At 35.7% G+C, this 16,149-nt stretch overlaps 2 protein-coding genes and 1 long non-coding RNA gene across 4 annotated transcripts in view; 1 reads left to right on the plus strand and 2 right to left on the minus strand.

Annotated features, from left to right (window-relative positions):
• The window catches only part of LOC132404747 (uncharacterized), a 77,169-nt gene extending 77,003 nt beyond the window's left edge, over positions 1–166 (minus strand). Inside the window, exon 1 of the mRNA XM_059989193.1 lies at positions 3–166. The gene's annotated coding sequence lies outside the window, so the exon portion shown is untranslated. The remainder of the gene's footprint in view (positions 1–2) is intronic.
• The window catches only part of LOC132404749 (uncharacterized), a 63,730-nt gene continuing 47,727 nt past the window's right edge, over positions 147–16,149 (plus strand). The window contains exon 1 of the long non-coding RNA XR_009515665.1: positions 147–248. This is a non-coding gene — a long non-coding RNA (uncharacterized LOC132404749). The remainder of the gene's footprint in view (positions 249–16,149) is intronic.
• usp46 (ubiquitin specific peptidase 46) overlaps positions 5,027–16,149 on the minus strand; it is a 66,273-nt gene continuing 55,150 nt past the window's right edge. Inside the window, exons 8-10 of one of the 2 annotated variants that reach the window (XR_009515664.1) lie at positions 15,519–15,597; positions 14,102–14,253; positions 5,027–11,115 (exon numbers count right to left, since the gene is read on the minus strand). Coding sequence is in view for 1 of the 2 variants with exons in the window: in XM_059989195.1 (XP_059845178.1) it covers positions 11,014–11,115; positions 15,519–15,597 (181 nt within the window). In the remaining variant the exon portion in view is untranslated. The remainder of the gene's footprint in view (positions 11,116–14,101; positions 14,254–15,518; positions 15,598–16,149) is intronic. The other variant, XM_059989195.1, reaches the window with a different exon arrangement.

Consider the following 16,149-nt stretch of genomic DNA (forward strand, 5'->3'; position numbering starts at 1 on the left):
ACCCGGAGTCGGTGTGTTCGCCGTTGCTATGGAGCAGCATTAACACAATCCGACGGGAAGTGTGGGGCCCGACTCCCACAACCTTCAGTCATGCTCTCCCCAATCACGTGCGAGATTTCCGAACCCGGCCCGCATCTTCGGAACAGCTCGTACTCGCCTGTTAATGTCGAACTACGTTACCAATCTATGGATTTTAGCCACAGTTTGCACGGTGCTGTGCCAGCTTCAGGCATGGATTAGTTTTGCAGGTAGGTAGGTGGGGGGGGGGGGTGTTATTCGAAAATTATATTACCAGCAGTTCCTTTGACTAAATCTTCTTATTGTCCCATGGGATGGTGTACTGGGTTTCCATTCTGACTAATGAGGTCAATGTAGGAACTGCAGATACTTCTACAGTTGGAGAAGGAAATGACTGACCAGGCGTTTAGATCATTTGTGAGGTGGTGCGGTCCTGCTGAAAATTCTTGCAATTTGCAATTGCAAATGTTATTTCTTCACCTCTAGTCATCGAAGAGAATTTTAGAGAATTGGTAGGGATATTGCATTTCTTGAAGAAAACTTTGACATGACCTAGAATATGTTTTTTCGTATCGCTGGCAAGCTCCTCTGTCAAAGTTAAATGGTACTTGCGCGATTTCTATTGTAACGAAGAGCGGGAAGAAAAGTTTATGTTTAAAAAAAGATTGTGTCTGAGAAAATACAGACAGGACTGAAACAATGCTCTCATAACAATTTTTCTTTGTTAATATTTATAAACATGCAAACCGTTTAAGCCCTAATAGCGAATGTCTTTACCCCATGCAAGAAATTAAAAAATTGTCAGGAATTATTTCTCTGAAAAGTTGAGGAATAGGAACATAGTATGCGAGCCATTTTTAAGTTCTATTTACTTTTGAAATATTAAGTTTGAACATCTTGCTTTCCGCTACTAATAAATTACAAGACATGAACTGTTACATAATAAGCTGACGTGAATAGTTACATCACATGAACAAGGAATTGATTGTGGACTTCAGGAAGGGGGTGTCAAGTGAACACACACTAGTCCTCATTGAGGGATCGGAAGGGGCAAGGGTGAGCAGTTTCAAGTTCCTGGGTGTCAACATCTCTGAGGATCTATCCTGAGCCCAACATATTGATGCAATTACAAAGAATGGATGACAGCAGCTATATTTCATAGGAGTCTGGACTCATTTGGTATGTCACCAAAGATACTCGCAAATATCTACAAATGTAAAGTGGAAAGCATTCTGACTTGTTGCATCACTGTCTGCTATGGAGGGACCATTGCACAGGATTAGAAAAAAAAGTTACAGGAAGTATTAAACTTAGCCCTTTGGACATCTTCAAAGGGCGATGCCTCATAAAAGTGACATCCATCATTAAGGACCCCCATCACCCAGGACTTGCCCTCTTCTCACTGTTAAAATCAAGGATGAGGTATATGAGCCTGAAGACACACTCAACATCAAATTTTTGAATGAACAATGAACCCATGAACACTTCCTCAGTATTTCACTCTTTTTGCACTAATTACTGTATTTATTTTTATATATACTTATTGTAACCTATATTTTTATTACTATGTACTGCTGCTGCAAAACAATAAATTTCATGACATATGGCAATGATGTTAAACCTGATTATATCTAAAACAAGGCAATAACAGAATCTTAATTTCATAAGTTCCACTAGATTCCAAGCTGTTTAATGCACCCTGTGTAGGACTGTAGTCTCGCCAACAGCTGGAGCTTGTTGCTTAGTAGTTGCTCCTTCTACTGTTGCACTTGGCCTCCATGAGCTCTCAGCAGAAACAGACAAGGTGCTTAATGCCTTCCTGTATCCAGTTGTCTTGGGCCACGGATACTCAAGTCAACAAGGACATTGGATTTTTCCAAGGTTTTTTAAAAAAATGTAATTCCTCTCCTGAAACTTTTTACCCATCCTCCTGGAAATCATGATTGCTTCAAAATCTTTTGAAGATAAAGGGGCTGCTAATCAAAACTAGTAGGTATGATCACCACCTCATTACTACAGATGACTACAGTGGGGGTAGCTTTAAGCTCCTGGGTGTTAATATCTCTGAGGATCTGTTATGGGCCCAACACTAATGCAATCATACAAGCCAGCAGCTTTACTTGATTAGGAGTTTGAAGAGATTTGCTATGTCACCAAAGACGTGCAAATTTCTATAAAACAGTGAAGAGTGTTCTGACTGGTTATGTAACAGCCCTGGTATGGAGGCTGCAATGCACAGGATTGCAAAGAGTTGCAGTGTTGTAAAGGTAGCCAACTCCATCTTGGGCAAACCCTCCCTAACATCTTCATGAGGGAGTGTTTCAAGAAAATGCCATCTATCATTAAGGACCCTCTCCATCTGAGACATGACCTCTTCTCATTACAACCATCAGGGAGGTGGTATAGGAGCCTAAAGACCCACACCCACTGATTCAGGAACAGCTTCACCTCCTCCATCATCAGATTTCTGAATGGGCCATCAACACTCTCTCATTTTTTTGTACAACTGATTCTGTAATTTATATAAGACCATAAGACAAAGGAGCAGAAGTTGGCTATTCGGCCCATTGAGTCTATAAGTTTTATGTCTTTGAACTGTACTGCTACCACAAAACAACAAATTTCCAATCATCTAGGACAGTGATAATAAACCTAGTTTGATCTTTTCTGAGAAGAGGCCACAATGGTATAAACATCGTGTTCCTGGACAAGTAATGCAAAACACTCAGCAAATTATTTGGAGACCACAAATTGAGCTGTGGAATTTAGATTGTTAATTAGAGAATACAGATAACATCAAGTTGTGGAATGGTTTGTAAAAAAAAGCCATCTCATTTACTAACAGCCTTCAAACCAAAAAATCCTGACCTTATCCAGTCTGGCCAGTATATAACATCTCATCACACAAATATGGTCAATTCTTAATTGCTCAGTCAATGATTCAGCAAACCTGCTCATTGTTTTAAAAATGCCACAGCAAGGAAAACAAATTAACTAGTCTGTAGATTTAGACACAAGTAAGACTCGCCTAGTCTAATCAGCCAGCATAGTCATTTTCACAGAACTGGACCTTTCAATTCAATTCCTATATACATCATGCCTATTGATGAGAAACACTCACCAAGTCTGATGGCAGAGGGGTGTATAAGGACGTTATCATGTCTTTATTTGCTTTAGGTTCCACATAGCCTCAGCATCAAGCCAATAATAGATGAGGTAACCTGCTAATCAAAACAATGCTCTCACCCAGCTGAATAATTAGTGTGCCAACATGTTCTACAGCACAAGGACCAAGGATTGAATAGTTCAATATCTTGTGGATGGTAGACTTAAATGGCTATTGCCAAGCATGTGCTGGCAACAGCTAGCATTGACTGAGATAGCCTTCTCTAAAGGACACTGCTGCCAGAGTTGGCCTACAGGCAGTGGTGGAATGTCATGAGGTAAAAACCGACTTGAGATCACAATTTATTTTTCTAAATGCATCTTCTCATAACCATATTGGCAAAGGATTTTCACATTGCTTTCATGAATGACTGATCTCGTCTTCACATTACAGGCACACTTCATTACATTGTGTTGTACTACCAGTCGTACATGGGAAAAATTCTGTGCGGATTTAGCAGTTCATATCTAAACACTGTGCATTTACTGTGGAGTTACAGGAATGGGACTGAATATATCCACATTTTAATCTTTCAATCTAATATAGACCTCACTTTACCATTATCATCAAGCCAGGAATAATCACTGGTTTCTTGATAACAAGTGTAAACTATCAAGAAATGAGGCTGTAGAGTATAGGTGAATATGTGTAGCTACAATATAAAATAATATACATCCACAACATTGGAACAGCTCAACAATTCACCCAATGGCTGAACATTGCAGGGGCTAAGATAAGTTTCCATGCTCCCATTTTGATATCTCAGAGCTGGATGATTGACCTCATGCAAAAAGCACATACCATCAATCTTTACATAATTTTTGCCATGCACAAATCTTGGTACCAATTCAGAAATTTTATGATACACCATCAAACATTGCCTTGATGTTCGGTTACATCTGGAATACAACTTTTTGGATGCATGTATGATGCAAGGGTTGTCTTATGAAGAAAGGTTAAACAGGTTCATGCTTAGCCTCTATTTATTGGAATGCAATATTGGTGATCTAACAAACATTGAAGAGACTTGACATGAAAGATTTAGGTTTCCTGGCGGGGGGTGGGGGGGGGGTTGAGCAAAGTGGGGAAGGAAGGCAGAACCAGGCAATATTGTTTCATAAAAAGGAGCTACTCTATTAAAAGTGAAATGAGAAATATCTTCCAATATGAAGAATCTTTCTATACAAGAGAGTTATGAAGGTTAAGACATGGAACATTTTCAAGAGAGAAACACTTTTGGACTATTGAAGGAATCAAGGGTTATAGGAGAATCAAACAGAATTGCAGATCTGCCATTGTATTGTTGAATAAGAGAAGCAAGCCTTAGGGCCAAGTGGCTAACTTCTGATCCAATATTTCTTAAAAATGAAGTCATTATTGTTAAGTTTTTTGTCCAGAGATCCTATTTTGCCTGCTCAGTTTTTCCCTAGCATTGCTTTTCAGCAGCTTATGCTTAACATATTGCAGTAACATATAGTAAAAAATTTAAGCATGGCAAATCATAATCTACACATCTTTGACATGTACCCTTAGAAGAACAAATGCATGGCATTCAAAGAAACAATCACCTCTCATCACAAGTCACATGTGGTTCATACAAGTAGAGAACTGGTCAGTTTTTCCAATCATCACTGGGCAGAAATTTCTGAAACTCCTTTTATAAAAGCTTAGTGATTACAGACTATTAAATACTAGCCTAGTCTCGCCCTTAATCATACAACTCAAATGAAACTAGTTGGCATAATTAACAGGCTTTTCCTTAATGATGTTTTTTTTTAAATTCTGGTATTTGATTGTAACATTTTATATTGTGATCTGGAGAAAATACAACCATAATTTGTTTTTAGATTTTATTGAAGAAAATACAGATTATATACAAATTCTATATACATCCTCTGTCATGATCCCCATTTAATGAACACATTACATTTAAATCAAAGTGCTGTGTGGGTACACATACATAGGTACATTAAAATGTAACATTTTCCCATCAGTTCATTCTTCCAAGCTAAGTGTTAAGCTTTTGGAAGTTTTACACATAACCTGCTTTTTGTTGATTATTTACTCAAGTCTGATGCTGCTTTGACCAAATATAACAATGGAACAAATGAAGACACAAGGATTAAGAGAAATTATTCACCACTTTCTAGGATTACAATATTGTTACTTGTGTACATCTGCAGTGAAAAGTTCTTGAATGCATAAATTTATCCATTGGCACTATATATTTTGAATGCCAGTTTAAAATATTTATCTTTTCTAGAATGATCCAATGATTAAGATATTTTATGTAACCACAAAATGTCATCTGATATGAGCATTGTGTGTTATTTCATTACAGCCGATTACAATTTCAAGCCAACATTATTTTTGCCAACATATGCACTAGGGGTTGTATGAAAAAATAAATCTTTTCTCATACATATCCATTATTCTAGGTTTGGCACCTTTTAAATCTCTTAACTGCAATTAATCTATTACAGTAGCTTATAGAATCCCTCAAGTAAACTGTGTACATTTAATCATTTTAATATTGAAAAGGATTTGCAGCTTTCATATATATAGGTACATATCCATTCCATATGCAGGTTATTGATTTCTGTGCATTTCTACTGTTTATGTAATCAATAAGAAAAATGGATAGAACCACAGATATTGAACCTACACTAAAAACTCATTGCTTTTGAACTAAAATGTTGATAATATTACATCTGGCTAATAAAAAAAATGTTAGTTTTCTTCACTTCAATGTGAGGGAAAGTGTATTCAATGAAGCAGAGACAAATAGTACAGTGAAAATATTGATTCTGCAGCATTTATTTGTATCAAGATGTGCAAACTAAGTCATTAAAAAGTACCTAAAATGTGCAATGAATGTCATGTACAGGGATGTGCTAATAAAAGTCATGAACTTTAGGTCACTGAAGTTATTTAATCTAATAGGCATTGCTATCAGCCAATAAAAATAACAATTTTACATTTAGTTTGTTATTACAATATTGTCAGCAATTGGACTAAAGGGAGTATATATCTTGCCAGAAAATGAGCAATTTGATGACAACTTTTATCTTTTAATTGTTCTTCATCAGCACTGGAAAGGAGTCCAGTTTAAAAGCTGCAATAAATGCTGATTGGAAGGCAATATACAAGCCATGGCACCATTTATCAAAGTCAGATTATTGCTGGTAGGGATGCTGAAACACAAATAGTTATTGTATGTGCAGCACTCAACACTGTTCCCTCCAAGTGTGACTTGCCTTGTTTCATTTTTAAATTGCACTAGCCCATTATTACATTGACAATCATTGAGTAAAATGAGGCTTGAACAGTTAGATACACAATAAATACGAAAGTTGCCCACAATTTGAAAGGAAGAAATAACGTCAAAAGAAGTATACACTGCTAAGTCTGAACATTAATTGTAGTGTGGCACAAACATTTGGAATACAACAATGTTCACGCACCCAAATTGCCTTAAGGAAAATATTCTAGCAGGGAAGAGCTATAAGAAAGATAGACAATAAATTTGTTGAGAGCATTTGTTATTTCCAATAACTTAGAATAATTTCATGGACAAAAATTTCTTACAAAAGAGAAGGCAGTGAAAATACAAGCAGTTTAAACTACCTTTGTTTCAGAAGGATACAGACAGATGAGTGCAAAAACTGAGACTGATTTTGGGAGGTCATGTAATTAATCAGTAGCTTTAAAGAATAGTATACTAAAGATGATTGATCTGATTATAAACACAAACAAGCACAAGCTGCCCTGTACAGAGTGGACAGAAGCCTGTAATTTTTCTAACTGCATCAAGACTTTGAAAAGTTTATTGGTCATGCTGTGTTCCTCCTTTCCCTCACCATTTTTTCACGGACCTGTGGACATGCACAAGTTAGCTACACAAGAGGGAAATATGTGCAGGGGACATTATATTAAAATATCAGTGCCAAAATAAACTACTGTATCTCTCAACATTCCTCCATACAAATACACAAAGTACCAATAGCCTGTAAAATAGAAGTTTTAAAGGCAATTTAAATGATACACAAGTCTAGGGCCAGAATTATTTCTGTAATTTTATCTAAGCGCTAAAGTAACAATTTTCACAAATTCTTCTTCAACTAGCAATATAGTGCCCAATTTTGAGTTAATTAGCTTCCTAGTTTAGCAAGCTCTGTAAAGACTGAACAGATGTAAGGGGAAAAATAGATAAACTGAAATCATCAGAAATTTTATTTGCATAGAAATTGGAATGGCTAAATGATGCTTAGTAAAATGGAAGAACATTTTGATGAATAAATACTAAAACAAAAGTGAATAAATTGAAGATGTATTTGCCTGCATTTAGGAAATGTTTGCTTAGATTAGAAAATTGCAAATGAACTTATTTTACTAATTGAAGGAAGGAGAGACAATATAACTGAGGAGCACGCAAAATGCTGGAGGAACTCAAGTCAGGCAGCATCTATGAAAGAGAATAAATGGTTGACTTGCAGGCTGAGACCCTTTATCAGGATTGGAAATAAAGAGGCTGAAGCCAGAATATGGCAGCAGGAGGAACGAGTTGGAAATTCAGCCTACAGAGAATTGTCAGGAATTAATTGGACAAAATACAGCATGGTACAGTAGGCATACAAAAGTACACTACAATAATATCAGGGTTTAAATTGAGGAAAGTTGACCAAGAGAAAATGAGGTGGCACTTTCTAATGGGATCCAATTCTTCGACAGTGGGACTAAAGTAATACATGTTTCTGAAAGCTTTAAAATCAAAATTTTGCAACCACATTCATGTTGCTTGCTGTTCATTTCTTCCTCCACTCAAACTCACAAAAACTTGCTTTTCAGACCTTCAAATGCTATATGTTCATAGCTATTAGGCAGCTTCCAAAAGACAATTCCAAAATTTCCCATGAAAATTTCCTTGAGAATGAAAGACTTCACTACAGATGAATGCTGGATGAAGGTACATTATTGGGCAAAGATTTTCTGGGTTAACATGAAAATTTCAAAAAAGTGACAACCTTGAATCTCAGGGAGCAAGAAAAGGGAAAGGCTTGTTTGAAGAGAAAGTAATATGATATTATAATCACCATCCCCTAACCATTTAAAAATGGCAATGTCCATCAGTGGACCACCAGTTGCATTCTGAAGTTATGGTCTAATATTTAGACAAAATATGGCAAGCTAATGGAAACAAAACAAGTAGCAGAGTTCTTCACTGCCAAAACAAAATGATCTCAGTCATGCCTGTTGTGTTGTTTTTTTTTTTGTCAGATGCCAAATAGATGGCAGGGAAGGATAGGTGGGCTGACAAATATTCACTATATACATAATGGAGAATGTTTCCTTTAGCAATTCAATCTAGTCCAACTGGAAAGGTGCCAGAATTTAGAATCCAAACAAATTGTGAATCTAAAAATATGCATGTCTATCTAATCAACTATAGATAAATCCTAGTAGAATGAGGGATCAGCAGATCAGGAATCTAGCCAGGATTTAGGACTTTGGAATTTCTATCAACTCCAGAGCTGGAAGAAACATGGCCTTGGTAACTTGTAAAAATTCTGCACTACATTCAAATAGGCATTTCACATCATGGAGGTTGCTTTATGAAAACCATTAGGTAGGTTCAAAGGGGTTCAATCTTTATTCAGGGGTCCACAGCCTGGGGTCCATTGACCCTTGGTTAATGGTAGGGGTCCATGGCATGAAAAAAATTTGGGAACCCTTGCTTTAGTTGATCTGATCTCCCTGTATTTTTGGATTTCTATTAAAGTACTGATTTAGCTACTATGATCAGGTAAACCATCAGCTGTAATTTTCATCACCATGCTTTTAATCTGATTGCAAATTAACATGGTCAAATAGACCATTTTATTGAGCTAAGAATAGATTTTTATAAAAAATAGTGCAATATTCCTAGGTACTATAAACAAGTGCTATGGATGCTGGTCATCAATAACAAGCAACTATACAAAACCAGTTTCAAAAGTGAAAAGTCACGTGAAGTGAAACCTAATACAATTTGATCATCACCAAAAAAAAATCAATTAAGAACTAGACTGCAGCAAGTTGATCACAATACTCACTTTAGACAGGATTGAAACAATATTTGTCAGAAATTTTGTAAAGGCAAGTAAATGCAAAGGTTAGGTAAACTAGCATAAGGGATTGCATACAGACTGTATTACTAGGCAATTATTTCAATAGTATAAATAACCAAAGTGATCTTTGGGAGGATCATAAGCAGGAAGATGCGACAATTGTTTAAATTTCTGTGCAAATGGTTCAGATGTCTATGGCATTTTATTCTAATGTAATCTACAGACTGGAACAAAGTACTTTAATTTAGAAACAAAAAGTAAATATTTTGTAAAAGTTTAAAAGTAAATTGAGATGAATCTTACATATATAGAATGGAAGTATTAATCAAGTAAGATTTTAAATAAAAAAGAAGCCCTTTCATTTGATTAGTATTTTATAAATCAAATTTATTAATTTAATCTGAACTGAAATGAAATAGGCCAAGAGATTAGATATACTTCTAAATCAGGGGTTTCCAACCTTTTATTATGCCAAGCACCAATACCATTAACGAAGGGTCCAAGGACCACAGGTTGGGAACCCCTGTTCTAAACCAACACATTCAATCAAAAATCTATTCATCTAGTTTCAGTTTAGCTCTTAAGCATTTTTGACAATGTCTTTGTTTTATCCTTTGTATAGTTATTTCTATCCATTCCAGATTTGCCAAAGATATTTTGTTTGCCCCATCTCAGGTGCTAATGTCATACCAATCAATTGCCAATATTTATAGTATTCTCGTAGATATGATTAGGAAGAAACACTAAATAACATCACAGAAAGTCATATTTTTGATTGTTATCAATGATCAGTGTGGTCCAGCTATATTAGCTAATAGCTACATGATCTAGTTATATTGGGAAGCCATTTAAAATAAAGACTAAACCATAAGACTATTGAAGAATTACACTGCACTATTTAAAAGAGATTTTGGTAAGGTTCAAATTTTGCTTGTATACTATTTCACTGCATATCAGAATAAGATGATAATTCATGATATGTTCCCATTCTCTTGATCTCTCAGCAGATAGGACCTTTTACACATGCAAAGACAGAAACCATTCAGCCATTTAAAAAATGAAATGATCAAACTAATCGTTTCTATGACATATAACTTATATAGGCTGCAATGAAAGGGCTTTTAACACAAAAATAAAATCACATTTTGAAGCAATTAGCAACAATATTTGAAATTACACCAGGGAAAATAAAAATCAACCAAAATACAATCATTTATTTTTCTAATCCAGTGAATCAACGGTCATTTTGGATGGGGCAAACTTGCATTTTGGAATTTAGAGGTAATTTTTTTCTTCTTTTTTATCCCCATTATGCTCTAAAATCCAGGTCTAATGTTAGTAACATAAACAAATGTTTGGGCTCAGCAAAAGTACACCTACATGGAAAAAAAATGGAAACACTGCCATATCTATTGGCTTACTGCAATGCTTTTTTTAAAAAAAAGGAAAGACAGTCTTGCATGCATACTTGCATTACCTTTGTTAGTATTTTGACTGGATGTTCCCTTGTCAAAACTACTCTGACTTGCATCTCCCATAAGATCATATATTTGCCATTAGCCTACAAATGCCTGGAGTATGATCAAAATCCTATTCCGACATCCTGAGCGAAAGGCCCTTAAAGGACAATGAATGTCCTAAAAATTAGATGGCAATGGCCTGATCTTCTTTGGACAAGTTAAACAATTATCCTTCTGATTACTTAGTCCAGTGTTTTACATGTTACTCTCTTGATTGATAAAATAAAATATATCCTGACTCCGAGTTTTTTGAAATGTCTGAAGTCAAACCGTAGAATTCTTCAATAGCTTGAGCATCAATTTTCTGTAAAAGAAATAGAATTCTTTAGCAACTTTAAAACTATAAAATAAGCAGATACAAATTCAGATTAGTACTGTAATGTTTTAACCTTGAGAATTTTCAAACTGCAAATAAGAGTTGCTTCTTCCAAATGTCTGCATTGGCAAATTTCTGATTAATTGGCAAATCACAATCCTACATTATTTTGAAATTTTAATTCAGTTTTGATCACATCAGCCAAATATTTTGCTTTCCAACCAACTATAGTTGCATTCAGATTGGGAACCTGTAAATCTATGATTAGATACAATACTTCATAATAATTTGATTTATTCCTTTGTTTCTAATCTTGTTAATTCCCAAACATAGCAGTCTTAAACATTTGATATTCTGCTTAGTATCAGCATTCCAAAGTGTTCCCATTATACTCAAGCATAACATCCTTCCACATTACATTTTTCATATTATCCCCGTCCTGGGTCACTAGCTGCATCTCACTTTAAAGCAAGTTCCTACATATTCTCTACAGACCCTGATAAAAATTCAGAGACTGATGGGTGTGCTTGTAGAGTTCACCAAATCTCTACCATTTGAGCCCATGCTCAAAAATACTGATAAATGTGATTGATATTGGTTATGTTCTGCTCCATCCATCTTCATGTTGAAGTGGGAGGATCACAAGATTGTCTCCTTTAGAACACCACCATTTTTTTTCCCTTGACCAAGTTATGCATGTTGCAGGTATGGAAGTTAAAGTCAATGGCAGTTTATCAACAACCGAGATTTACTTTAAATTTTTAGATAAAGTAGTTTAACTTCCTCAGTTCTTGAAGGGAGAGGAAGATGCAGCTTCATAATTCAAGTTATTCCATCTCACATGCCTCCTCTCAATGACCTTCAGATGGAGCAAATACCATAGGTTGTCATAAATCACATCAGTGCCTATCCACTCTATATAAATTACTTAATTCACAGACTTCAGAAGCTAGATCACCACCAAGGCAGATTCAGTCAGTAGACTCATTTCAGTGCATTTCCAGCAGACAGTGTATGTATTAATTCAAAATTTAACAATATTATTTTATTAGCATAACCTCAAAATATGCAATCAGCTCAGGAAAAACAATTAAATATTCCTCATAAAAAGCAAATGTTGGGATGTGGGGAACAAGGTTGAGGCATTTATGATGATAATTATAGACATAGTAGCATTAGTGTACAAGGATGCAAATACAGAATAAATCCAAACAGAAATTGTTTAGTATTGAACTAAATAATACCAAGAGAGCAACACACTATGCTAAGTCCATAACAGGCAGCCAAATAATGGAAATGAAATCTGTAAACTGGTTAGAAAGGCATATGTAAGTAACTGAGTAATAATTAGAAGATTTCACGATATCCAAAAACTAATCCACAAGATAAATTCTGTTCTTTGCAATTTTTGAAATACTAATTCAATAGATTGCTAATCCAACAAGGGAAAATGTACAACTAAAACAGGTTCTGGGTAATGAGGTAGAACACATCTAAAATTAGGAACTTTTTAAATAAAGGTAACCACAATCTAAACTGATTCAGTAAAAAAGCAGAAACGAGTATAAGCAAAAGCTGACCAATGTATTGGTTAAAAAAATAAATTTACTGTAGATACAGGTGGTCAGAAAAATTGTAAGTGGGATTTAATCCAGGGAAGTGTGAAGTAAAAGCACTTGTGAATACGGAACCAGAAAATACCAGAAAGGTTTAGTAGGCCGGATGCCATCTATGGAAAGAGAAGGTTAACATTTCAGGTCTGGGACCGTTCATCAAACCTCAAGTTTTCACAGATCCCATCCTACCTGCTGCATTTTTATGCAGCATCTTGGTTTTTCTTCAGATTTCCAGCATCTGCTTTCTTTTTAAAAATTTACTACAGAGTGCTTCTGGGGAAATGTAAAAAGGCAAGTGAACATACAGTGGTAAAGATATACACCTGCTGTGGACCTTGGAGATATAACCAAAGGTCCTTACAAGTTGCAGGACAAGTAGGGCAGTTAAAAAGCCATACTTGCAAAATGTAATTTAAAAAGCCTTTATTGGCCAAGGCATAGAATACAAGAGTAAGGAGGTTGTTCTGAACAAGTTCTAACAATAGCTAGGCTGCAGTTTGAGTACTATCATCATTCTGGTCACAATTTTACAGAAAACACATGATTGCAAAAACAGAATGCAGAGGAGATCTACAAATATGTTGCTGGGACTACAAAATTACAATCACTGAGAAGAATTCTACAGTGTGCATCACAAAATGTTTAACTGACATGAGATCTGAAGCTCATCTGGAGAAGGAAAGAAATAGCAGAGCTATACAACACAAGATTAAACCCACATTTCCAACCCAAACCACACAACTGAGTGACTTCAGCCTTGTTCTCCTGCAACATGTAATAGTGATGTCTTAATAGTGATCAGACATGTTTACTCAGTGAGAAATTATCTATACTCGCGTTAGATACACAAATGGCCTACTTGATCATTATTCAGACACCACTAGGTGTGTATATCATTGCAGGTGCACAAGGACATGATCAAGATTGGTTGCTCACCCATCTTTTTCCACTTCTATCATGGACAAATAGTCTGCTTGGTCAATATTAAGACTTTAACAGCAAAATTCATCAATGAACACTGACAACAAAGGTGAGGTTGCCCGTGTACCTACGGAAATGTACATCAATACCTTCAATACAAATGGAGGGAAGGGAAAAGTTAAAAAGTAAAACAAAAATGTATTTATATGGCACCTTTACTATGTTCTGGATGTCCCAAAGTGCATCAAAACCAATTGTTTCAAAATAGTGTTGATTTTACGCACGCAAATGTTGCAGGCAATTTGTGTACTTCAGGGTCACAAAGGACTAGCTAATCTGACTTGGTGATGTTGGATGAGAGGCTATTTTTGGCCGGAACTCTTGGGTAAAACCCCTGCTCTTCTTCAAATAGAGCAACGGGATCTTTTACATCTCACCTGTGTGATGGCACCTCCGACAATGCAGCACTCCCTCAGTACTGCACTGAAGTGTCAGCCTAGATTATGTACTGCAGTGGGTCCTGAATCCACCAGCTTCTGACTCAGGAGGTGAACGAGCTACCAGTGAGCCAAACTGACACTTGAAAGCTCTAAAGAAGAAGATAGTTAATAGATGGGTAATAGCAAACACTAAGATTCCCATTTCCCCAGGGTTAATCCTAGGTCCCATCATATTTAAAGGAATAAATATTGAGTAAAGATATTATAAATAAAATGAAGCTTTTGGATATTAAATTAGACAGAAATCAAGATGTTCTGAGGAGACAGATACAACCAGCTGAAATTTAAACAGTGCTTGCTATTTCGGCACCCTATCCAAAAACCTTCATACATACCATCTACTTCTGAACATTATTTCACAAATCCTGCTCATCCATTATTTCTGTCCTTGCAGCTCTACATGAGTTTGCCATTCCTTAATATTCCCCATTCTAGGTTTTCACCTGAGCTGAAATCATGGATCTGTTACTCTGCTTATTAAGCACCTGCTACCGTATAAACGTCAAACCATGACCTCTACTATAACAGCTCATCCAGAGATCTTTCACTTCCTTCTTATTTTCCAGTGCTTAACTTCATACTGTCAAGTCATCAACCACTAGATTCCATACTCAAATCTATTCCCACCATCTTCTTCTCACCTCCTTTAAGACCCTTTGTAAGACCAAATTATTTGACCAAATCTTCAGTGATTTTTTCCAAAATAGTTATTCTTATTCCATGTACATTTTTCTCTGATTGAGTTTTTGAGGTGCCTTGGGACATATTTCAAAATTAATTTTATAAATGAAAGTTATTGTTACTATAGTCCATTACCCCAAAAAGACATCTGATTTTGCAAAGTCTACCATTGGACCCAAAACAAAAATAACCAATCGCTACGCTTGCTGTGAAAGAAAACAAAATAATATCCATGTCAGCTCATCTTTTTTCCCTGAATTATCTGATAATGGTTTTGAGAGTGGCACTGCTACAGAACTGGGATATGGCTGACTGTCCACCTTGATTGGAGTCTTCCCAAAGAGCAGGGCAAATTTTCTATTGTACTGCCTGGATCTATATTATCAGCCAAGTAGAATGCAGTGAGGGAAAGAATGGCTAGGAAGCTTTCATACTCTTAAGTGAGCACTCACTCCTCTTATATCCCCAAGCAAATTTTTTCTAGTATAGCTACAAAAGGTGACAAGGTCAGTGTAGAAAAATAAAATCAGACCAAATCCATAATGAGTATATAATCCATCTATTCCAATTTTGCATTCTATGCATTGGCCATGCAACACAATTAAGAATCTACCCCATTCCTGTCCTTTTAAATATACAATTTTATTCAGGTACTAATATTCATCAGACTGACCTCAACAATATCATCATCAAACAAAAGCCAGAAGCCATGACTTTTCACAATAGTTATGTAGTGTCCACGGTTAGGACCACTGAAAGAGAAAAGAAAAAATATAACTAGGATATCTCACAAGCATAAGGAAACAAACATTGTGCAATATATCTCGAAATCAAAGTGTTATTATTTCCTAATTTTAAAGCCATCCTGGAAGCAATGCTCAGTTACTCTGATTTATAGCAGTTGAAATAGATACTGAATACAGTGATTTCCCTTGTAAATCAGATTACATTATCTTCTGTATTTTTCATACCTTATTTCCTTTTCTATTTCCAATTTCCATTTTATAATTTTCCAAAGTTTTCTTCTCTCTCCATTACTAGTTGGGATTCACAGTCACTCAATTTAAACCCAGTTTTATATTTTCTGCGTAAATATCTTTCTGGTCCCATTTAATCTCTGGTGCTTCAGACAAACATAAAAATCAACTACGTACTGCAACAAATAAATCCAATAAATTGCTACCCAGCAATAGGAAGTAGTCATAATAGATAGAAGACAAACTTTAAGTCATACAATTCACTAGGAATGGTCAGGAAGAAAAAAAAAGCTCTGGTCAGTACTAAAATCTCAACATTAAAAAGAA

The sequence above is a fragment of the Hypanus sabinus genome, chromosome 14, assembly GCF_030144855.1.
Source record: "Hypanus sabinus isolate sHypSab1 chromosome 14, sHypSab1.hap1, whole genome shotgun sequence".
NCBI lineage: Eukaryota > Metazoa > Chordata > Chondrichthyes > Myliobatiformes > Dasyatidae > Hypanus > Hypanus sabinus.